At 37.3% G+C, this 25,425-nt stretch overlaps 4 protein-coding genes across 6 annotated transcripts in view; all 4 read right to left on the reverse strand.

Moving 5' to 3' along the window:
* arrb1 (arrestin, beta 1) overlaps nt 1-5,999 on the reverse strand; it is a 348,576-nt gene extending 342,577 nt beyond the window's left edge. For 2 of the 3 annotated variants that reach the window (XR_015508607.1, XR_015508606.1), the window contains exon 1: nt 5,563-5,999. Coding sequence is in view for 1 of the 3 variants with exons in the window: in NM_001159822.3 (NP_001153294.1) it covers nt 5,563-5,582 (20 nt within the window). In the remaining 2 variants the exon portion in view is untranslated. The remainder of the gene's footprint in view (nt 1-5,562) is intronic. The other variant, NM_001159822.3, reaches the window with a different exon arrangement.
* Nucleotides 1-25,425, reverse strand: part of brwd1 (bromodomain and WD repeat domain containing 1) — a 1,114,631-nt gene that overhangs the window by 690,612 nt on the left and 398,594 nt on the right. The window lies entirely within an intron of this gene.
* Nucleotides 1-25,425, reverse strand: part of phkg1a (phosphorylase kinase, gamma 1a (muscle)) — an 831,529-nt gene that overhangs the window by 557,981 nt on the left and 248,123 nt on the right. The window lies entirely within an intron of this gene.
* atg16l2 (autophagy related 16 like 2) overlaps nt 11,855-25,425 on the reverse strand; it is a 94,363-nt gene continuing 80,792 nt past the window's right edge. Inside the window, exons 17-18 of the mRNA NM_001441460.1 lie at nt 22,323-22,424; nt 11,855-13,352 (exon numbers count right to left, since the gene is read on the reverse strand). Of these exons, the coding sequence (NP_001428389.1) occupies nt 13,259-13,352; nt 22,323-22,424 (196 nt within the window). The 3' untranslated portion in view covers nt 11,855-13,258. The remainder of the gene's footprint in view (nt 13,353-22,322; nt 22,425-25,425) is intronic.

Consider the following 25,425-nt stretch of genomic DNA (forward strand, 5'->3'; position numbering starts at 1 on the left):
TGACAGTTTTATTGATCACTAAGATCTGATTGACTTGGATTTAAGTTGCTTCGATTTAAAAATAAAAATTGCAAAAATAGCTTGGATGTAGCTAAGCTACTTTTGCCTTGTAGCTTTTAGCTTAGCTTGCTACATTTCCCAGGGGGTAGCTTTTAGTGTAGTTAAGCTACATTTTAAGTAGAGTAGCTAATAGCTTAGCTCACTACATTTTTCATGTAGCTTGCCCAACACTGCTTAATAATAAGACACATACAGTGGGAGGGCTCCATGATAAGTTTTATGCATTTCTGGGTTAACAAGAGTGGAGTTTATGATAAAATTGTTCAACCAATCTGAAATCACAGCCTACACAACAGCCAAATCCCACTTCATGTACCCTTTGAGAACTTACAATGTTTCTGTTTTAAATAATTATTTCACCCAAAAATGGAGATTGAATTAATAATTATCCTGATGTTGTCCCAAAACCAAGACACCACGTCCAGAGACATTCAAAGCCCAGCAAATGAACCAAAAACTTTATCAGAACATCTTCAGTGGTTCAACTGTAATCATAGGAAGCTCCAAAATACTTTTGTGCACCAAAAACTCAGTAAAAACAACTTTGTTTGCCTCTCTTCTACGTCAGATCATACGTTTACTACAGGCAAGATGATACTTGTGAGTTGCGCTGCTGACTCTAATGGCAACATGTCATACTGCCTATAGTAAACATGTCTGACACCCAGTGTAAACACGCGCCAGAGAAGACAAAAGCCATATTTACAGTACTCATTTGGCACACAAAAGTGTTTATGGATGATTACAGTTGACCCACTAAAGATGTTTTGTCAATTTCGGTTCCTTTTCTGGACATTGAACATCAGAGGATGAAGGAGCTCTTAGATGTCATCTAAAATATCTTAATTTGTGTTCCACAGATGAATGAAAGTCTCAGGGGATTGAAACGACACGAGGGTGAGTAATTATTAACAGAATTTCCATTTTTGGGATCAATAAACCGTAGTTCATCATTTTAGTTTTCACAAGAGTGTTTGTGAGTGGCCTTACTTCCTGAACAGTAACAGCGAGTGTTTAGGGTCTCATTTGGTATTGGGCCAACACCAAACTCTTCTTCAGAATCCATGCCTTTGTGATTTTTAGGCCTTGTTTTCACCCCGATCCATAAGACATGTGGTTTGGATGAATTGGATAAACTAAATTGGCTGTATGAATGCAAGAGCGTGTGGATGTTTTCCAGCACTGAGGATTATGCGGCAGCATGGTAATTTGCTGTGTAAAACAATTGCCAGAGAACTTGGTGCCTAATTTTGCTGTGGTGACCCCTGATAAATCAGGGAATGAGCTGAAGAAAAGTGAGTAAGTAATTCTGCTTTGACGTTAGTGTAAAAGTCAAAGAAGTACATAATGAGTGCAGACTATGCCCCAAACACTGGGGTCTTCCTGACTTACAATGACCACTATTTGTGCCTATACTATACTATGTCTGTTAAGTCCACAAGAACATAGGCTGTCTATTAAACATTTTAGCATGAGTGCCCCATTTTAAGCCATAATGTGCCCTCGATGATCAGTTCCGACCAAGGAAGTGAGCTCCACAGCAGTCTTCAACCCTTCAAAGTGGCAATAGCCCCTTTCACACAGTGAAACCAGTAAATGTCTGGAAAATTTCAAGAACGACTTTACTGGTAAATTTAAAAAAGCACAGGCGAGGACGTTACAGGATTTTCCCGGAAAAGACTATTTACACATCCTTTCCAAAATACCGGTAAATTCTGACATCATTAACCAGAAATGAGCTCTAAACGGCTGTGCTTGTATTTGTAAACATTTGCCTACATCACAAACTCTGTGGATGGATAAGTATTGTGAACAACTTCGATGAAAACATATAGACAAACACTTTCGCATGTTGAGGTGTTCATAATATATGTGTGTGTTGGTGCACACTCCTTCAAGGGCACACGCGACACGTCAAGCAACTGAAGGAAGCAGAGCTTGAAGATTAACAAACAACAGCTTATCATAAACATAATATCGATAATTATTTACAAAGTTGGCATTAAGAAGGAACATATAAACAATGTCTGACACATTTAGCAGCGACATGTGTCAGGAAAAATATTAAGAGGCTTTTATTTTCATAAACCACGCGGACATGAATGCATCTGAGTCTTCTGATTGGCTAAAGCAGACGTCTAACGTCAGCACGTTCTAGACATGCATGCGCTATTTCCGGCAATCTTCTCTCTGCGTTCGCATTTCGGCAAATTACCTGTAATGTTACAACTTCTCTTTCCGAAAAATAGCCAGAACGAATTTACCGATATTTTCAAAAAGGGCCTGTTCACACAAACAGACCTTTGTGATAATTTTCTTGAAAGTTCTGTATGTGTGAAAGGGACTAATGTCACAGGACCCCAGTTCACAGTATATGTACACTGGGTTCACACAGGTAAGATTGACACCCTGAGGTTGAACTAGGTATTGGATTTCAAATTCAAAACATTTTTTCACACAGTCCCTCTTCATGATCCCTGCGAACGCAGGTTGTCAAATTGACGACACTAACAAGAGTGTACCCTGCAGGCACAGGATGCCAACATGACATCATATTGACTTTACACTTCAACATACCCCAATGTCATAGGGACGTTGGATTTTGTTTGGAAATGAAAATCGGGTTGACGTCAATGTCCAACGTCAAACATAAAATCAACCAAATATCAATGTCTAATCATGTTACACCTCGACGTTGTGTAGACATTACCATTATGACATCTATCAGACGTTGGATTTTGGTCACTTTCCAAAACAACCTAAAATCAACCAAATATCAACAAAACATCAACGAAACATATTGAATTTTGGTCACCTGATGTCATTACCTAAATCTAAACTAACATCTCATGATGTTGTATGCCTGCTGGGTATGTGCCTGACTACACCTCAACATATGCGAATCTTAAAGGGAATATTTTCCATTTAATAGAAGTTTGTCCACACCATTATCTAAAATTTCCATTTCAGAAACGATTTTTATTTCTCGCAGCTGAACAACTGCATAAACTTCTATGACAATGATCACCTCAGGCACTTATTATGTGCTTTATTTAGAGTTAAATGCTACCAAAATAAGTTTGAATGGCATTTTATGTGACATTTATCTCCATACTGAAAGCGGCAGCAGACAGTTTACCTTAGATCTGTGATTTTGCGCAAACCAACAATTATCAGTCACTCAGCATGTACTTTTAAAAATGTTGAGGAGATTTAACATGTATTAATTGAATTTAAAATTTACCCACTCGTTGGAGTACAGTGCACTTGTTCAATTCAATTCAATTCAGCTTTATTTGTATAGCGCTTTTACAATGTAGATTGTGTCAAAGCAGCTTCACATAAATGGTCATAGTAACTGGATCAGGGTAGTTCAGTTTTTAGTGTTTAAGTTCAGTTCAGTTTAGCTCAGTTCAGTGTGGTTTGAAGTCATTATTGAGAGTCCAAACGCTGAAGAGCAAATTCATCGATGAGTAGCTTTTCAGATCCTGAACCATGCAAGCCAGTGGCGACAGCTTGTCTGTGCTTCTGAATGATTGTATTTAAATGATTCTGTCGTGTTGCATCTGGTGTGGAAATAGCTTGTCACTGGAATCTTGTCATGCCATGTGTTATTGTTACATGATGTTACAAAAAAAGCTGCTTAGCTAATGTTTATGTTTGTAATATTTTTATTATTTGCTAATTAAAAACCATGTGGATTTTTATAACTCTGAATCTGCATCTCATTTCAGAGGTTGCTACTGTCCTTCAGAGGTTTTATTTTCAGTCGCAGTGACATGCATTGAAGCAGCCTTTAAGACTGAAATGAAATATGTTGTTTTTTTGAAAATATATTTGGGTAAACTGGCAGTGGGTGGGTATAGAGAACAAAACAAAGACAGACATTCTGACACTGAATGCCCATTTTCAAAGGAGAGTAACTGACCACTTAGCATGTTTCTCTCAAATATCTGCAAATACAGTTGAAGTCAGAATTATTAGCCCCACTTTGAATTTGTTTTTCTTTTTTTAATATTTCCCAAATTATGCTTAACAGAGCAAGGAAATTTTCACAGTACGTCTGATAATATTTTGTCTTCTGGAGAAAGTCTTATTTGTTTTATTTCAGCTAGAATAAAAGCAGTTTTTATTTAAGAAAAAAAAAATTAAGGTCAATATTATTAGCCCCTTTAAGCTAATTTTTTTCGATAGTCTACAGAACAAACCATCATTATACAATAACTTGCCTATGTACCCTAACCTGCCTAGTTAAACTAATTAACCTAGTTAAGCCTTTAAATGTCACTTTAAGCTGTTTAAAAGTGTCAAAAAGCCAAATATCAAATTCCCTGCTTCTTTCCTTGACATTTCACTGAAAAAAATCAGGCCGCTGTTGTGCTTTGAATGGTGAATTTCATTATGAATATGATAATTCACCAAGAAGATAGGCCCACTTACTGTTGACATGGCTCCAGGTCTCTCATATTTGATAGTTATGCAAACTTTACATTTAGATTTTCCATCACCTACTATTTAAAACCCAATCTTTGGTACAGTAATTCTGAAACAAAAACGTATATTATCCATGTATTTTAGCCTCAGTTAACAGGTACAGTCTGGTGACTGCAACAGTTGATGAACATGCAAAAAATAAAATGGGGCCGAAAGCATTTTGCAAATTAAAATATATTTAGAAAAAAAAATTATTTTAATAATTGGAAACTAAAATTTAAAGAAAAAAAATCCCTGATATTCCTTGAGCAAAATTTTTTTTTTAAATAGTTTAATGTCTGGAAAAGACCTTCCCAAATCCCACGATATTACAGATACCCTATGTCGTGTGGGAACCCTGAGTACATAAAAGCATAAAGGTTGTGAAAATAAGAATTTACAGAAATGCCACTTAGGAGACCGCAAACCCTTTTTTCCAAGAAAGCAAGGATAATCTCTAAATGTATTGAAGACTTTAATGAGTGACATAATAAAGCTCTGTGTTTTTTGAGAATTGACCTGGTTCACAGTCACGCTGAGACTTTCGAAACAGTCCTGGTCAAATGTCAGATATCAATGGAAAAGCCTCCATGGCAGAACAGTGTGAGACCTCCACCATCCTCTAAAGCCTTAAGCAGATGAATAACAGATGAAACAAATGGAATACTTCTATGTGCTGGTTTCTAATGGGTTCCAGGTTGGTTCCAGATGAGGGGAAAGAGATAAAAACACAACCAAGCATAGGCTTATCTGGAGTACAGTGCATGAGGACAGACTTTCTCTCGACTTGATATCCAGTTTTACTGTTTTAAATGGACTCCCTTTAATAGGTTTACTAACTGTAACCCATTTACTTAATGAACTTAATATGAGAATGAACAAACGTTCGTTATATATGCAATACCGCCTGCGTTGACTGCGCTAATGTGATGTTAAACGGCCCATTGCATCAACAACATATCAAGTCACAGAAAACAAATCTGAGCAATGGTGCAATGTCCTCTAATCCTCCAGAAACAAACGGCTTACCTTGTGCCTTTATCTCCCATCGCGAGGATATGAGTGCGACACGGTTCACGCAAAACTCTTCTGCTGGAGGGAAGGGTTGCCGAGGAGAAAAAGAAGAAGCAAGAGGCAAAGCAGAAGGATGATGAGAAGGACTGGAAGAAAGGGAATTCACTATGCTGCGTTAGAAAGCCGCTGTCACTTAAGCGGCTCTCCTTGCGGTTTGAGCGCTTTCCAGATGAATCCAATTACAGGAGCATCTCCACTGCCGCCTGCCAACAGACAAACCCCGCCACTGCCACTGAGAGAAAGAGAACACGCGAAAGCTGATGATTCCTTCTGCTATAAGAGTCCTTCATGTGGGAATGTTGGAAAAACAAACGCTGTTTGGAAAATCCTGAAGCTTTTGAAGCGTCCGTTTGATATCCACACCGTCTCCGTCTTCAAGAGCTTCGCCCTCCCCTCCTCTCCCTCTCTCGCTAATTTATACTCTCTCTCCTCCTCCTCCTCGGTGCATGTGTGAGGGCATGTATATTCTCTGTCTCTCTTTCCTCCTCCTCTTTGGATGTGTGAGGGTATGTATGTGGTGAGGAGAGGTGGGTGATAATATTCTCCAGATTTTCTCAGCTCGCCATCATTGAGGCTGTGAGAGGAGCGCGCGCGCACTGTGGCCGCAGATGAGGCATTATTTACATCCTAACACGGAGATCATTTTAAGTGCCGTCACATTTCAGTTACAAATTCCCAGAGCAATAAATCAATACCGGCCGAAATAAAGCATATCAATCAGTTATCGCGTGGGTGGGCTGTGTGCTTTTAATTAAACTAGCATCGCTAATGTTTTTTTTTTATCAGTTCAAATGTGTAAAATAAATGCGACACTGTAAATGAAGAGTTAAAATTAACGCCATGATGCGTAATGGTGCTGAAATATAAACATAATATAGCTAACAATGAACATTCGTAAATAGATTTGACCATTTTCGAAATTTCATTTTATTTAATTCCATAGACCATATATGAATTCTAAAATTATGTATTATAAACAGGACACACTTTTAGTGCACAAATCGCTTACCATAATTTACCCAGAAAGACTGTATGTAGTGTCAAAAAGTATCAAAAAGTAGCAGCTTAGTATAAGGCATTTTCTTTAACAGTTGCATAAAACAAAGACAGGAAAAAAATAATATGAACTAAAAAAAAACATTTACAAAAATAACTGTGTTGCAAACAAACATTCAGCAGTTCCCTTGATACTTGTGCTAGTTTGAAAACAATCCACATTTAGAAAGGTCAGGTTTACTGCAGTAACATCATTAAAAAATATTCTTTTTTACATTTATTTAGATCAGTTGCTAAAAGTATAATGCCAAAAGCATCTGTTATTTATTATCTGTTAGTTATTTTAAGTGAACCAAAATGTCTAATAGAAGTTTATTCTTGTCAACAGATCACTTCTGTCTGGTTTAATCAGTTTTGAAAATCAGTTTTATTCACTAATTCCATTTCAAGTTTGCAATAAGATTGTGGAAAACATGCCAAGATCATATTTAATATTAAGTATTAATATTTATATATTTACTTTGTAAATTACAAAACGTAATAATGGAATAGAAGTTTGCTCACTTTTTCTTCTTAATTAATTAATTTTTTCTTCAGCTTTGTCCCTTATTCATCGGGGATCACCACAGCAGAATTACTTGCCAACTTATCCAGCATAGTTTACCCAGTGGATGCCTTTCCAGTCGCAACCCAGTACTGGGAAACACCCATACTGACATTTCTTCTGATTTTTAAAAAATAAATTACAAAGGGTGATTGCAAATGCTGTGACACCAGTGTAAAATATGGTGAGATGCAAAGCTAGATTATTTTTATTTACATTTTGTTTTAGAGTTCACTCATTCATTAGTAAAAAAAAATATGATTTGGTGCAAAAAAAGTTCAGAAAAATAAGTTAAATTAATTATATACAGTTCAAGTCAGAATTATTAGCCCCCCCTGTTAATTTCCCCCCCAATTTCTGTTTAACGAAGAGAGGATTTTTTTCAATACATTTCTAAACATAATATTTTTAATAACTCATCTCTAATAACTGATTTATTTTATCTTTGCCATGATGACAGTATCAAATGTTTTGACTGCATTTAAAAGCTTGACCACTTATTAGCTAAACTGTGATAAAGCATATAAAACAACCCTATAATTAACCCTCTACTGCACGCATTATGATAGATCTATAAAAAAAATTCTATATCTTTTTCTTAAAATGACTGAAGTGCTGTAAAAAAAAAAAAAAAAAGTGGGAAAAAAAATCTTTTTTTTTGGTATAAGAAATGTTGCCATATGGCAACAACGTCCAACAGTGAATCTAACTTATACATTTCTAATTTTGAATTTTCCTTATAATTAATAATTATGTTGTTTGTTTTGATTTAATTGGTGTTGCAGTATTATAAGCTTTAACACAGAACTTATAAATGACAGCTTATTCATACTTTCCAAAAACTAATATTCCAACAGCTTTCATTTATTCTATACTTTTTTGCTAAATATTACTGAAAACAAAGCTAATATTGTATTATCATGTATACAACATACAGTAAATATAAATATAGAGTACATATTATAACAAATAGATAACAAGTCTAGTATATCCAGATGCATCAGAATAATGTAGCTAACAATGTTTATATATTATACTATATACTATACTATGTGTGTCTTATCTGCCTCTGAGCTAACTAACCTGAGCTGTCTCCATCGCTGCTCTTATCAAATGTGTAATCTGCATCATTCTCATGGTCTCTAAACTCATCTCATCCTCATTGCAGGAAGAGCCAGTTCTGTCCTTTTCTTCTTTCACTTACCATGGGACATGGTGGTGCTCGCTAATACACTGTTCCATGTATTCATATCTATTCAAAAGTAGTATTGCCATTAAAACTAGATTTTATCCATCATGCTAATGCTATTAACATATGACTAATCAACATTATTCTACTAGCGTTCATGTTGCTATATTTACAACCTCAAAGTTCACAGCTGATCTTGCTAGCTAGCTAACCCATTGCAATATTGTATGTTCCACTATTGCACAGTGTTGCCATTTGGTAACACACAGGTTTGATCCATTTACACAAAACTAATTTAATTTTTTAAAAAATTCACCTTCCAGAAGCATTCCACTCTGCCATCTTTTTTGATAGTACATAATGAAATTCTGATGTATTTTAAATGACTTTCAGTAAGGTTTCAGTAACTATATCATGACACAATTTTTCAAAGAATTTCAAGAAAGACAACGCTGCGCTAAATCTTATTTACTCGTTCTTTACTTCATCTAAACAGCAGGCTTTATAATCAAACTCCCTTTGTAGTTTGACTTAGTATAATGCATTTTCTTTAACAGTTGCATAAAACAAAGACGGGAAAAAAAAACTATGTGAACTATAAAAAAACATTTACAAAAATAACTGTTGCAAACAAACATTCAGCAGTTCCCTTGATACTTGTGCTAGTTTGAAAACCATCCACATTTAGAAAGGTCAGGTTTACTGCAGTAACATCATTAAAAAAACATTCTTTTTTACATTTATTTAGATCAGTTGCTCCAAGTATAATGCCAAAAGCATCTGTTTTAGTTATTCTAAGTGAACCAAAATGTCTAATAGAAGTTTATTCTTGTCAACAGATCACTTCTGTCTGGTTTAATCAGTTTTGAAAATCAGTTTTATTCCATTTTAAGTTGGCAATAGAATTGTGGAAAACATGACAAGATCATATTTAATATTAAGTATTAATATTTATATATTTACTTTGTAAATTACAAGATGTGATAATAGAATAGAATGTCTTTAATTAATATGTTAACCCTCAAAATAAAAATTTTAATTGTAAATAAATTTACCCAAAACAAATGAATTAAAAATGGAATGAAAATGTTTTATGTTTTTATGGATGTATTTGTATTATGTCTTTTGACAAATCGTGGCATGAAGTTTGCTCACTTTTTTCCTTAATTCATTCATTTTTCTTCAGCTTTGTCCCTTATTCATCAGGGGTCACCACAGCAAAATTACTTGCCAACTTATGCAGCATACGTTTTACCCAGTGGATGCCTTTCCAGCTGCAACCCAGTACTTGGAAACACCCATTCTGACATTTCTTCTGATTTTTTAAAAAAGAATTTACAAAGGGTGATCATTATTATTATTAATGAATAAATTAGTTGATTAAATTCTGGGAGAAAATAGGATCTGGGCACGTTCTTACTCTTCTAATCAATGATTTTGTATGGCATATACTTAATCATTGCAACTATCACATACGTCAGCTTTAGGTTAACAAATATTCCAAATTGAACCTTACTGGTTCAACATCTGACAAGTATAAGACAGACATTAGACTTTCCTCTGCAATTAACATGCAAATGAATGCAGCAGATGGAATCATGTGTCAGTGTGTATTTTAATGTGTGTGTGTGTGTGTGTGTGTGTGTTCTGCTGGATTTGTGTATCTCTGATGGCAGTGATTTGGGTGTTCAGAGTCAGTCGGAGCGGTGCGGTGTGTGATCCTCTTTTAAATGCTAATCTGAGTGCAGCGTAGCAGAGAGCATACTGGGTCTCTATGGCAGCGCTAAGAGTGTGGCGGCGAGCAAGACCTCCTCTCATTCATTTTTAAAACACGAGTCCCTTTTTTATAATAAATTAGCACTGTCGATCCAGTAGAACAGAGCACTTCCCTGGGGGAGTGATTAACAACGTACAGCAGGGTCTAAATGTTAGACACCACCAGTGAAATCGCTTCAGTTTTATACTTGATAAATAGATTTATTGTTTAAACTATTTTTTTTTCGTCAGAGAAACGAGAGTGTGGAAGCTAAACATCTCATTAGTGTGTTTAGTTGCTCACTGTCACTCTCTGATTGGTGGAATATTCCGTACAGCATCATGGGTAATGTAGTTTTTATGTACTTATTCCGAGGTTAAACTTAAAAGTTGATTTAGTGTTATTTGATGGTTCAATAAAAGCTCATGAGATCTATTAGCAATATCTGGGTTTCAATCACCCTGTCAATGCACAATTTAAGTTTTGCATGAGAATTAAGTGATAAAAACACAGAGCAAAACTACATTATCCCCATCTGACCAATCAGCTGTCTTCATTATACTAGGCTTGTTTACTGTTGGTTACTGCCAGTTAAATGTGACCCAATTCTGATTTTTTGCTCATATGTGACACAGATCGGATCTGTTTTATGACTGTGTAAACACGATAAAAACGCATGCATTCGGATATTCAGAGATCGGTTTCAGGCCTCCTTCATATGTGGAAATAAATCAGATAGAAGTCAGATATGTGACAATAAGTGCGTTCAACTTCATGCAGATTGATCGAAATCTGTCTTAAAGCGGTGCATGCCGATCAGAAATGTTGTCTGGATTGACGCTGCGCAGATGACACGTGACTGTCACATGAGGCACCGCGACATCGCTCCGTACTTCAGATGCACTTCAATATCTGAAGTACGACTTCTGGAGCTGCGATGACGACACTGATATTGCACGATTGGCCGAGCTCACTGCATGACAACAGCCTCTGTGTTTCGGGTTTATTATTAGACAAATTCCAATTCACAAATTTCATTCATTCATTCATTTTCCTGTCGGCTTAGTCCCTTTATTAATCCGGGATCGCCACAGTGGAATGAACCGCCAAATTATCCAGCAGCGGATGCCCTTCCAGCCGCAACCCATCTCTGGGAAACATCCTCACACACATTCACATACACACTCATACACTACAGACAATTTAGCCTACCCAATTCACCTGTACCGCATGTCTTTGGACTGTGGGGGAAACCGGAGCACCCGGAAACCACGCAAACGCAGGGAGAACATGCAAACTCCACACAGAAACGCCAACTGAGCCGAGAATCGAACCAGCGACCTTCTTGCTGTGAGGCGACAGCACTACCTACTGCGCCACTGCGTCGCCTCACAAATTTCAAAACAAACAATTTACTTTTCATACCCTCTCTAACTTGTACACATCACGCTTATTAAAAGACTACAAATATTCTACCGCGGTCTCTTTTGTTAATAAGTTTACATTCAGCTCCATGAACGATTTAAACAATATATTTTAGTGAATAACCTAAATATTAACTCAAATAAGTCTTACAGACTTGTAATAAAATAATTAACATCATTGATCCTGCCACCCTAAAGGTTTCTTAACAGATTAAGTTAAATAACTCTATAATCAAATAATTATAAAATGATTTATACGATTATAAAATATATCTATATTTCCTGTCAGGCCATTTATGCGCACATTGATGTACTCTTTCTGGGAAACGTCTGCTTAAAGTGTTGCTCAATTATTTTAGGAATGTCCTTTTGTTCAATCTTTTTGCATTAAAGTGCTTTCATTATCCAAAATAATCGTAATCATTGTTTAAGACTTAATCAAAACATAAATATTGGAAAGTTTTGTATAAATGTAAACCCCTTTTTAGCATATTCAAACAAGAAGTATTAGCCTAAAGAGAGATGTTTAAACATCTAAATGCTTTTTGCTTTGTATTTTATAGGCCTTTTCATTTTTGTTTATGTTTACCCTCTCGTTTCCCCTTATTTCTCTCATGCGCTTGTTATATATTTAATTCATAATTCCCTTGCTGTTTGAAAATGAACTATAGTTTGTAGAGAATGTACAAGCACCCGGAGGAAACCCACGCAAAGGCAGGGAGAACATGCAAACTCCACACAGAAACGCCAACTGAGCCGAAGTTCGCACCAGCAACCCAGCGACCTTCTTGCTGTGAGGCGACAGCACTACCTACTGCGCCACTGCCTTGCCACTGCGTAAAACATGTGCTGGATAAGTTGCCGGTTCATTCCACTGTGGCGACCACAGAATAATAAAGGGACTAAGCTGAAAAGAAAATGATTTAAATAATGTTTAACAATATCTTTTTTTTGCTGTACCCATTTACCGTGTCCTTGCTGAAAATAAATACAATAATATTAATAATAATAAATGTTCTGACCCCAAAGTTTGGAATGGTGGTGTGTATATTTATATATTTCTATCTAAAATATTCATCACGTTTGTACTGCATTCGAGATTCAATGTCATTGTGCGACAACATACAATGGGCTCTGGTCAAGCATTCAAAACGATGCGTCTGCTCTCTATTTTGGTCTCTAAAAATAGGACTGACATGTGAACATGCTGGGGCTGAGTTTCCATGTATTCACAAATGTGTTGTGGTGTATTTTTTTTAAATACACTGCTCCCGTTTTGTCCACGTTTCCCTTTGATATCAAATCCCAGAGGCAGAAATATCTGGTGTGCGTCAAGCGACCTCAGATCTCCACGTTTGCTGACAATTATAGCAAGTCATCAAGAGGCAGGAAAGCCTACAAATGCTTCGCCACGTTCTGCATCAGTAATTCATTTGTAACAAGGTTTCAAAACAAAACCCAGCCAGCTCTGCTCGACAGTCGCCAGACCCCTGTATCATCAGAGCATGTGTTTGGGCTTTTGAATGACACGGCTTAGCAACAACGACCATCACAACACTACGGCTCTTACTAATGACGGAGTGCAGAGCGTGAGCTTTCCCCAACATGGCTGTGTTTTGATGACATCCCAGAGAGTGCATCTGCAGACTTCGTGATGTGATGAAGGCAGCTGGTGTCTGCTCTCAGATATCACTCCACAGCACGGCTCGACGGCTCTTGTCCACGCTTACCACATATTCACCTGATAAAGACCAGGCCAAGGCACTTATCGGAGCACTGCAAACAGAATTAGGATGCAAAGATAAAGAGATGATGAGAATTTACATACAATTTAACCATGATGATACATTTTGACATGCCTTCTTTGAGTTACTTACTACATACCAATGGCAAACCAATTAATCTGTGGTGTGTTTCCAGTGCAACAACTTCTTTATATATAGTGCAAATTATCGGGAAAATCTACTCTAGCAAACTAGAAATAAGTTTCTACTGGGATGTTTGGATTTCACCCACAAAAACTCAACAAGAAACAACACTAAAAGATTAATTCAGTTCCAGAATGAAAATGTCCAAATAATTGGCTCTCCCCATTGTCACTCAGGGGGCTCTATTTTGATGGTCCATGCGCAGAGCGCAAAACGCAGGGCACAAACGCTTTCAGGGTGTGTCAGAGCGCATTTTTGCTACTTTACGCTTGGGAAAATGCGCTTTGTGCCAAGGCGCATGAGCTAAAAGGGTTGAGTTTGTTTTCTTAATGAGTTATAGTTGTGTTTTGAGAATAAACCAATTAGAGTCTCATCTCCTATTCCCTTTAAGACCCAGCTGCGTCGCGCCAAGAGCGCATTCGCTATTTACAGGACGCAAAGTAAGTATAAGTGGAAAAAATTAGCATTTCACAAGCAGACAGTTAACAGTTGACAGTTTTTTTTAACAGAAAACTGTTAAACAGAGCATCTACTGCGTGAGAATGAGAGATAATGGAACTACTTTCACTTTCGCTCTTGGATAGGGAAACCTTTACGCACAGACATCAATTAGCCTATAAATAATTAATTTCGTTTGTTAAGCGCAAATATTCATTTCAAAACTATTTCTAAATTCAGTTCTAATTTACAGCAAACGAATAAATGAATAATAATGACCAAGTGTGGTCAAAATACTGAGTTATTTCCAAATACACCTGCCATGCCCCATATGGTCTAAAACCTGACAGGTGGGCAAATCTAAGCTTGTTTTTAATAAAACAAATATAAATATGCATATAATAAATAATACTGCTAATAATAACATACAAAAGCAAGTTGTCATGAATAAACAGAAAAAGCCCCCCGACATGAAGGCTTGGAGGCAGTGGTTTTTATATTTATGTAGAAAATAATAATTTTAGTAATATTTTATTCCTTTAATTCTTTTTAATTTGTAAGGATGTTTGCGTATTGCTGTACATCCTGTGTGTTTTAAACAAAGTGTAAGCGAGGCGCACAACTAACACGCTTTGCGGCCAACTATGCACCTTAACACACCTCTATTCTAGACCGAAACACCCATGAGTCCACAAAGTGGAGCAAATGGATTTGCTATTTAAGCAACGAGGCGGAAAACAGGAAATCTAAGGTTGCAACCCTAGTAGCAAAGAATTCTGGCCCAGATTTGGCATAAAGCTGGCACAGCAGGCATTCATCCGGCACTGGCATACAGCATGTGGGCCAAACATGGCCCAGGTTTGGCAGAGGTGGCACCGTCTTTAAGGCGGCACACAAGATTCGGGCCAGATGAAAAACTTAGTATTTGGCCCAGATTTAAAAATTTGATAAGTGGGCCATGTGAGTTTGGCCAGTCTTGACCCACATTTAAAATACACTAAAATCATTTTTGAGTAAAGAAAAAAAAATTCTACCAATCAGGTCACTCTGCGAAAAAGCGTGCCCATAGTGTGCCTAAAGCGCATCACTCCATGGGTTTATCAATTTCATTGCAATCGTGACACACCAACCTATCTGGCCCAGTTCAGGCCCAGTTATGAGTTATTAACTTGGCTGAGACTTGGCGCAGATATGGTCCGTGTTTGGCCCTTGTCTGGAAGCCAGATTTGATCCAGCCATGTACCGTAATGCACTGCGGCATGTGGGCCAAGCAAAACCTGATTGTGTGGGCCAGAGCTGGGCCAAAGAAATTTTGCTATGTGGGATTGGTCTAAAAAATAGAAACACATCCCCAAACACGTCTTGCACCTTATTGCGGCAGGTGTATGATAGGGCGCTGCATGTCTCAGCTTGCATATGTCTGCAGTTAGATACTATTGCAGCTGTGGGCACGTGAGAGTACTTTTGCAGTGCTGCATTTAACTAAAAAAACAAAGCACCTAGCACTCAGCACTTCATGGGAAACATATGCTCCACGCTCCGTGGTCCCCTGTCCTCGGTCAGCGCCCTAAGGAGGGTAAAGGAGAAAGGCAGAGTTTCCGAGCACAACCAAAAATTATTCACTGTTTAAACTCATTGTGGCCTTTTAGGCCGTATTCACACTATGTACAGTTACCTCGAACCAGTCCCCCCTCCCGTCTCCCCCGACGGCCCGCACTCAGACTACAATCGGGCCTGGGCACGCTTACGTCATCGATGCTGCGCTGTTCAGTGAGCGCTCTAGTGTCACATCTGTCAGTGACCACCTGAGGGCGCTGTAGTTCAATGGACACTGAGTGGAACTACAGCGCCCATAAAGACTACATTTCCATACATTCTTTCACGCACACACCCGGTCTGTCATCTACACTGATTTACAACCACAGCTGTCTCCATTATCCGTGATTACCAGGACTTTATATTCAGTCATTCAACCACTGTGTCATCGCGTCGTTTGTCTTTCTTGTACCCAGTAAGTCAGTTTTTCCTAGTTGTTGTTCCTGATCTTGCAGGGTTCAACGCTAAGGATTTTTTGTACTGGTCCGATCGGGCAAGTGGTTCAGATTTTTTACTTGCCCTGCCAAAATTTTTACTGAGCCCCACCAAAAAAAAGGGAAGTTAATAGCTATTTTTTAGCCGCATATTTTAAATAATGTGTCAAAAATAAAGTCTGCAAATCTAGAATTTCAATACTTAAAAAACTGTTAATAAAAGTGTTATGCAAAACAAAAAGAGCAGTATAGAAAATGTGGAGGTATTTTATTGCGGTTCGAAATTATTTAACAAAAAGTGTGTGACTTGTCAAACTGACGGCAAACTTTGCAAAGCATCACTTAATTTTTTTTGTTGCAATGTTCACACATAAATGTCTGCTTCCAAGACGTTATAGAAACAGACATTTTCTTTTAGCCTTATAATTTGATGTTGCTGTTTCTTCGCTGTACTGGTTGTTACCAGGTTACTGAAAAAATCCGCATGCTCAAAACATCAAATCAGAGAAGAGGAACTAGAAAGCAATATGGTGTTTACGACATCACAGAGAAGATATTATTTAAAGACTTAAAAGCACAAACTTAAAAAGCACGCAATTGACAAATAGTCGCAAACAAATTAAATGTTAGTGACAAGGCAGCACTGTCCCAATCGGGCCAGTATTGATCCTGTCTACTGTCCCAAGCGTCTCTCACGCTGGCCCTGGGCCACCGGGCAGTCCTTATTGTTGAGCCCTGTCTTGCCTCGTATCCTGCTATAGTCTAGTTCATGTTTATCTGTCTTAGTTTCTTGTTTTGTTGTTTATTTGTTATTTTGCACTTTGATATTTTTGGATTTTTGTTCACTGTTTTTGCACTTTAAAATATAAAAATCTGCACTTGAATCCGCAATCTTTTGTTCCCGTTTTTGTTATTGTTTTGATCCCGCCTAACGTGACATCTAGCTCAGCACAAAGGAGATTTCTCTAGTTATATCGTTTCAGTCGTTTGACATGCAGTCAAATATTTCGCCAAACAGTATTTAGGGATGCGGTGACACGCAGTCAGATATTTCGCCGAACAGATCCGCCACTTTTGGCGCTCATAAATAATCATAAAGCCCTCGTGCTGCAGGAATGAGGAGGTATGCTGAATGTGTGCAGCTGTCGTGCCTTGAGATGTTTGCGTCTTTGATAAACTACGGCAGTTTGATTAATAAATCCATATGAAACAGCCCCTTTCGGGCCAAGTAAACTGCGCTTAGGCACACCTTTTCCAGGCCAAGTAAACCATGCCTGAGTCCGATTCAGCGCACTAACACTTCTCAAATGATCCGGGAAACGGGCCTGGGCACGGTTCGGATAGTATAGTGTGAGTAGGCCCTTACACTATTCCTTTATGAGCCTTAAGTTAAAGAACAAAGGGGCTCTATTATGACAATTTTGCCCTTAGGGCATGACCTAATCCACATGATCTAAATGGTCTACTTCAGGGACGGGCTACTTCAGTCACTGTCCTGCAAAGTTTTGCTCCAACACTAATCAAACAAACCTGAATAAGCTAATCAGTGACTTCAAGATCACTAGAAAGCAACAGGAAGGTGTGTTTGATTAGGGTTGAGGATGAAATCTACAGGATAATGGCTCTCCAAGACCCAAGTTGTCCATCCCTGGCCTACTTTCTTCTCTTAATGTGTTACGAGTGTGTTTTGTGCATAACATGCATTAAAACAATCAGAGTCTCGGCTCCCATTCCTTTTAAGAGCGAGTTGTGGTCACACCACTCAGCATTTACTATTTACACGATGGACTTTTGTAAGTGGAAAAAATGAACCCTTTACTAGCAAGGAAATGGATCTGCTCACGTGCAAGGTTAAAGTGCACGAGGAGACCATCTGTGGAAAGAGCTGTATTCCACCAAAGCCCCCTGAGGTAGAGAAGGCATGGGAGGAGGTAGCAGTTTTTATATATGTAAACAATTTTACATTTTAATCCTTTAATTTTTCATATTTAAAGATGTTTCTGTGCTGCTGTGGATCCCTGTGTGTCTAATTAGCAACATGTATGCATGTTGTGAACCCTAGAGGTGCATATAACTAACACACACACACACAAAACAACTGCGCCATTGACTTTAGACCAGCTTTAATTGGTCAATAGTGCAGTCTATTTCAGTTGCCTCAATATAGCAAAGTGCCTTAATCAAGTCTTCTTTTCACACCAGCACAACCATGGGTGAACAAAAAGGTGCAAATGAAGATGATTCCAACGACGCCAGGCTGAAACTAACAAAAACACTTACATCGTGTCTGACAATCACTTACATTGTGTCAGCATTGCACTGGGTGAATAATAGGATACATGCTGTTAAGATGACACCCCAGAAGATGGGTCAAGTAATTGTTTTAATGCCTAGTTCACATGTGTAGTTTTATGCCTAGTTCACACTACATTACTTTAAGCCAGATCTGAACCTTATTGGCAAGTTAACAAGCTTGTCGACAGATCGTGCTGTGATCTTGGGAAATTCATTGGATATATGGCACTCGGCAGACTTTATGTGTGAAGTAATGAACTACACATCAAAGAGGCTTGCTCATGCGTCGCCGACATCTCTCTGACGAAACTCCGATATCGACTAGCATGTTAAATATTCTGGAGCGACTTGACCCCACGCATGGTCAGATGTAGTGACGAGCTACAGCCAATGAGAGAGCTGTCATGGGTTGACTGGGCATTGTGTTCACGAGCTCAACAGAATTGTCTGTGATTGGTAAACTCACACGGAATCTGCGCGTGTAGAAATCTGCAGATTTCCGCAGATTTTTAATCCATCATTGAGTCTAGTTATTTACTTGTATAAATTTTGATTTATTCAGTTTTTATGTTTAAATTGTTTATCGTGAAAAAACAAACATTACATCAGTACAGATAGTTACATATCCTTCTTTTTCTTTTTTTTACAAAAGAGACAAAAAAATAATAACAAAAAAAAATATATATATATATAATAAAAAAGAGAAATATTAATAATAATAATTATAATAATAAAAGAGGAAAAGAAAAATAGAAACATGAGTATTAAGTGTACTGAAAATTACAACCAAATATCACAATCAAATGTTCAGATACATTGTCAATGTTGAAAGTAAATATTTACAATTAAACGGTATAAAATGGTATCAGATAAAACAAAAAAGTTTAATTAATACGAAATGAATTAAAAAGGGAGGGAACTCAGGAGAGTGCATCTATTAAATGGAAGGCAATACCTTAAGAGAGTTAAAGTAAGTTATAAAACAATGCCACTTTTTAAAGAAATTAGTTTTCCCAGAGCATCTAACCTTTTCCAACTTGCAAAAATGCATGGTATCTACAAGCCATTGGGATGTAGTTGAAGGCTTATTTGATTTTCAGTGAAGTAGTATACGACGCCTGGCTATTAGTTAGGTTAAGGCCAAAACATCAAGTTGTTTATAATTAAATTTGGACCAAATCTTTGGAACCCCAAAAATGGCAACATCAGGGGATGGGTTTATATTTACCTGCAACACCTTGGACATAATTGTAATAAATAATTAATCCAATAATTCTGTAATAGAGGGCACATAAAGAACATATGACTCAAATTACAACTTGGTGCATGACATCTGTCACATCTGTCATCGATACTGGGAAAAATTTCAGATGGCCTGGTTTTTGAGAAATGGACTCTATGAAAGACTTTGAATTGTATCAAACTAAGCCAAGCGCAAATTGTACTAGAACGTATTCTCTGCAGTGCACCAAGCCACCATTCTTCCTCAAAACATATTCCCAATTTATTTTCCCAAGATTTTTTAATTTTAGTAAGAGAACCATCATCCAAGCTCAAAATGCACCCATAGATTTTAGAAATTTGTGATTTGTGTTGCGGGTTTAGTTGCAGTAGCTCTTCCCACACCTGTAGTTTAGGTAGGGATGGGTAGCCTGAGAATAAGGTAGCAGAGCAATGTCTAGCCTGTAAGAATCTAAAAAAATGGGATTCTAAAGATTTATTCAGTTTTTAAATTAATTTCACTAATTATTATTGTTATATAATAATAGCAATATTCAAATGTTGATGATTTATTTTCAATACAGTTTGTTAAGTAATATTTTCTATCTTTTAGTCGATATATTATATGACAGACTTGCTTTGGTTACTAAATAACTGGATCTAATTGGATTTGCATTGTACACATTAAATAAAAGTTCAAAATGTATTAGTTTTATTAGTGACTAAATAGTTTTTAGTTATGATACTTCTAAAATTATTCACATTCAAATATTTACAAAATTCTTCGCAGCAATAGCAAAAATGTCTGCAGATTCTGTCTGGCCTTAGTGATTGGTCATCGATGCACTCACTTCAACCTGCGTACACAGACACGAAAGCATGTTAAAGCCCATCTATCAGCTGAACTGTGCTGATATACGAGCGATCCATCTGCTAACAGATCAGCTGATTGACGATGCTTTCAAATGGTCTCTTGATTGCTTTGAGAGATTTCAAGTGCTTCGTTTCAGTGATGTCATCATCACGCAAGCAGCCAATAGTGTTCTGCTCTTTTTGATTGCTGCTTCCTGAACATTTAATTCGTTGTGGTTTGGGGGCTGAAAAGAGTTGGGTGACTAGAGTTGTTTTCAGATTGTGTAGTCTGTGACTCTTTTTTTCTGTGTTATTTCCATAGAGTTGCTTAGTGTGAAATATCACATCGATTTAAAGACCAAAATTCAAGTCATTAAGGGTGCTTTCACACCTGCTGTATTTAGTTCGGTTGAATCGCAATAGAGTTTGTTTTCCCCTTTGTTGGGGTTCATTTGGGCAGGTGTGAATGTAGCAATCGTACTCGAGTGTGCACAAAAAAACATACCGAGACCTCCTTGAAGAGGTACTCTTTTAAACAAACTCCGGTTCATTTGTGATGAGAATATGATCCGAACTAAAACCAACCCAACCGCAAAAAGTACTGCGCCTTTTTGGACTCATCCAGCTGCAGTAGGCCGATGCGCTGTGCATTATGGAATGTGGAGGAAAAATATTTGTTTACAGCGCTTTGCCAACATTTTTAAATTGGGAAAAACATTACCTGATGGATCGCTGGTGATATTTCTGGAAGATGACCATGTCGCAGTTTAGCAAAATGAATTCAAGCCTCCTCCTGAAGTGACTTGCGATGTCCCTTCGCCGTTTGCAATGCATTAAAAATTTGTTTTCCAGCCACAGCCGCATTTCATTCTCGAAATGTTTAGACTATCTACAAACTAAACAAACTATATAGTATACTGTGAGCAGGTATACGATTTGTCAGCGCAGTAATCCCTCCATAGTAAAAAGTGATATTTTGTGTCTGCCGTTTCGTTTACTTGTGGGAGTTCCATTGGCATTTTCCCGCACGTGAATTCTGACCAATAGAAAAGCAGTGTAGGAAATACATTCAACAACATCTGGCCAACGAGTGATGTGGATTATGTCAGATGACTGCATTTTGGTTCTTTTAAACTGGTTCGGACCAAAGCAATCAGAGTGGTGTGAAAAGGACCCAAAGACGGCAAAAATGCTACAATTTATCATTTATTGCCCTTGGTCCAGACTAAATGAAGTGAACTACAGATGTGAAAGCACCCTTAGTCTAAGGGTGCTTTCATACCTACACTTTTGTTTCGGAACGTATCTCGTTTGCCCAGTTAGCGCGGTTTGATTGGCATATGTGAACAGGGCAATCGCACTCTGTTCCGCGCCAAAGTAATCGCTCCGAGATCGCTTGAATGAGGTGGTCTCGGCTCGATTGAAACGAACCCCGGAGCGGTTCGATTGCAGTGAGAAAGCGGTCCGATCCGAGCGCGGTTATATCACAGTGTTTTATGGATATGTAATTGGCTTACGGCTATATGAAGAGAGAATTATGAGTAGGGCGGGAAGTTTCGCGAGTCTCCGGATGCCCGCAAACGAGTGATGATCTCCTGGTAATCTTGCGTCTCCCTCCCGTTCCTCAAATAGTCTACGTCGCACACCCTCACCACAACGTCTCTCCTCAGATACGTAACGCGTGCACCCTGTCAATCACCACCAAACCTCCACCTGACAGCTTAGCGGGACGCTGCAAAATAAACCCTGACACTCTGACCAATGTAAGGAGAGTTTACTCGCACGTGACTTGTTTTAGCTCTTTTGGTCCGATTAGAAACTTTGCAGTGTGAAAGCGAACCGCACCAAGAGCAAAGAGCAACAATGTAACATTTGTAATCTCTGTTTCGGAACAACTGAATCGATTCACAGGTGTGAAAGCACCCTAAAGCACCCTAAATGCCACATTGATCTGCTAATGTTTTAATTCATCCCCAACTTACCTGTGCATGTCAGGAAGGTGTTTTTCCAGGTTTCCTGTGTTTACATTCCATATGTACACGGCACCATCTGCAGATCCAGCTGCCAGGAAACTGCCATCCGGACTGAAACAGAGAATATGTGACTGGTGACTTCAGACTAAAAGACTTTACTCTGGAACTGATTCTCTCTCGCTCTACAGATCCCTGAGGCAATTGATCTGATATCACATTCAATAATTGTCAGGGACCTAAAGAAGACATATTCAAAGTCTGTTCCTAAACCTGAAGAACAACCTTCCAAGACTGTACTGCCTTTAAAAGGTACCTTGTTCTAGACAAATTAGAAAACTGAGATTGTGTTATTATAAAATGAGGCCTGAAGAATAAGATGGTGGAGTCTATGAGCAGTTGAGGCCCCATTTCAGAGTGGATGCAGTCTTAAAAAAAAGTTGTGGTCAATAACCATTTGTACTAGGGTTGTAACGGTGCACAGAAGTTTTTGGGTTACGCTTTGATATGGGTTTGATGAAACAGGAATAAGCTTTGTTTTAAACAGGAAGAAGTGTTTTGTCACAATCAGCAACAGAACTGAAAAGCTTCTTGTGATGCAAAGGTACAAAATAAATAGAATAGGGAAAAGGAAGCTTAGGAATTAGGAGATTGTGTATTTAACTTTCAATCTTTGGGCATAACCCAGTCCTAAAACAACAGATAAACAGTATCTGTGCGTAGATTCAGTAAACTTCAAAACTGAGATCTCTTTTAATAAAAACTGAAATCTCTTTTGGTGTCCATTCATAACAGTAAGTGCAGTGGACAACAACTGTTCAATCGTATGTGTGTATATAGAGACTGGACGGACTTAAAACACTCGAGAAGAGATAGAATCATAGTTGTTTTTCATGTAAATGCAGTTGACAGATGTGCATAACATGCCAGCCTGATCTCACGAGAAAACATAAGTATTTTACGCTTTGCCAGTTTAGTGGCTAATTCGTACAAATTCGTACGAGCTCAGTTGTACGATTTTAAAAAGGCTGCGTGGCACCTAACCCCACCCCTAAACCCAACCGTCATTGGGGAATGAGCAAATCGTACTAAATTGTACGAATTAGATCTTACAAATTCATACGAATTAGCCACTAAATCAAAAAGTTACAAATTGCAGTGAGATTGTGTTGTGACATACATTCACATTAGGTATGCTCATAATAACCAATTCACTGATTCAACAGAAAGGGTGTGTTTTTAACGGATTAACGGTATTAGTTAAATGCTAAATTTATTTATCTTTTATTGGCTGCATAAAAGTGCAACACAAGTTTGTTAACTCGCGGGATGTGACATGTGCAACCACATATGCCTAAAGACATATTTTTCCAAAGAAGCAAAATGAAAGAAGGACACTGCTGGTCACAGCTCGAAACAGACGAGTTAAAGTCAAACCAGCGCTGATGCTGATTGCCTGTCCTGGATCCGCATTACAAACACTTGTTTGTTTGCACAACTGGAGAAAAAAGCCACAAAACAAAACTTTCTGAAATGTCCGCTGCTTTGGAAACAAGCCTACCTCAAGTCGGTATGTCTGGATTTTCTCTCCATTAGAGAGCGCTTTGGCACCTCTCATAAACACAACAAATAGGCTATAGTTGTGATGATTTAGTGTACAACCAACAAACCAACCTTTTTTCCATTAGAAAAATTACACATTACAATTTCTTATTAAATATCCTTTTTTTAAATAGCCTACATAATCTACGAATCAAACAAATCCCAAGATTTTCTTGATTTTTCCATGATGAGAACTCCACACCAAACTGTGGCTTTCATTTTATAGCTTTTAAAACATGTATGCAAATTTATGCAATATCATATTTAAACAACAAAACTGTTATATGCTATAGTATCCTATACCTTACAAAAAGTCAACATATGAGCCTTGTCATTGTTTTTCGTGTGCACATGAACCGCGAGTGAGAGGAAATAAAAGCACACAAGCTCTAAGGTAAAACCAGATGCTCAAGACATAATCTTTAAACTAATGACTTCTATTAAAATGTTGAACGAGGTTAATGATAAAAGAATTACAGCAAAGCATTAATGAAACGCCAATTTTCTGTGGAGTGATGGATTTGAGGTAGCCTGCTATTTCTATTTGATGGAAGAAAAAAAACATGATGAGAAAAACAGCCTATTAAAAAGGATTCAGTCAGTGTTTTCATTATTTATCATCAAAAAATATTTATCGTGAAAAATATCTAGGGCAGGACTATTTTATTTTTATTTATTTTATTCTTATTTTCTATTTCTATTTTAGTTTCCGCTGACTAATGGGTACCAAGGGTGCCCTTTTGATGGAAGTCAGAACTATTCGCCTACTTTGAATTTTGTATTCTTTTTTAAATATTTCCTAAATGAGGTTTAACAGAGCAAGGAAATTTTCACAGTATGTCTGATAATATTTTGTCTTTTGGAGAAAGTCTTACTTGTTTTATTTCGGCTAAAAGTAAAAGCAGTTTTAAATTATTTAAAAACTATTTTAGGGACAAAATTGTTAGCCCCTTATGCAAATTTTTATATTTGTCTGCTATTTATATTTGTCCGAAAAAAAAAAACATGATTCGTTTTATTAAATATATGTATATAATTTGCTCATTACAGACTTTTGAATGGCAGTGTAAGTAAATTATATAACAATATGATTGTGTTTCTCAACACTAATAAGAACTGGTTATAATTTAATAAAAATAATAAAAATAATAAAAATACTAAAATGTAATATGTTTAATTCGCTAGTTATATAGAATCATATATTGGTCGTAGTGTATGAGTGTCTGTGTGAATGAGAGAGTGTATGTGTGTTTCCAAGTACTGGGTTTCGGCTGGAAGGGCATCCGCGATGCAAAACAGATGCTAAAATAGTTGGTGGTGCATTCTGGTGTGGCGACCCCTGATAAATAAGAGACTAAGCCACAAAAAATAAAAATTATATATATATATATATATATATATATATATATATATATATATATATATATATATATATATATATATATATATATATATATATATATAGTTAAAGTCAGAATTATTAGCCCCCTTTGAATTGTTTTTCTTTTTTTAT

The sequence above is a fragment of the Danio rerio genome, chromosome 15 (genome assembly GCF_052040795.2).
Source record: "Danio rerio strain M-AB ecotype USA chromosome 15, GRCz13ab, whole genome shotgun sequence".
NCBI lineage: Eukaryota > Metazoa > Chordata > Actinopteri > Cypriniformes > Danionidae > Danio > Danio rerio.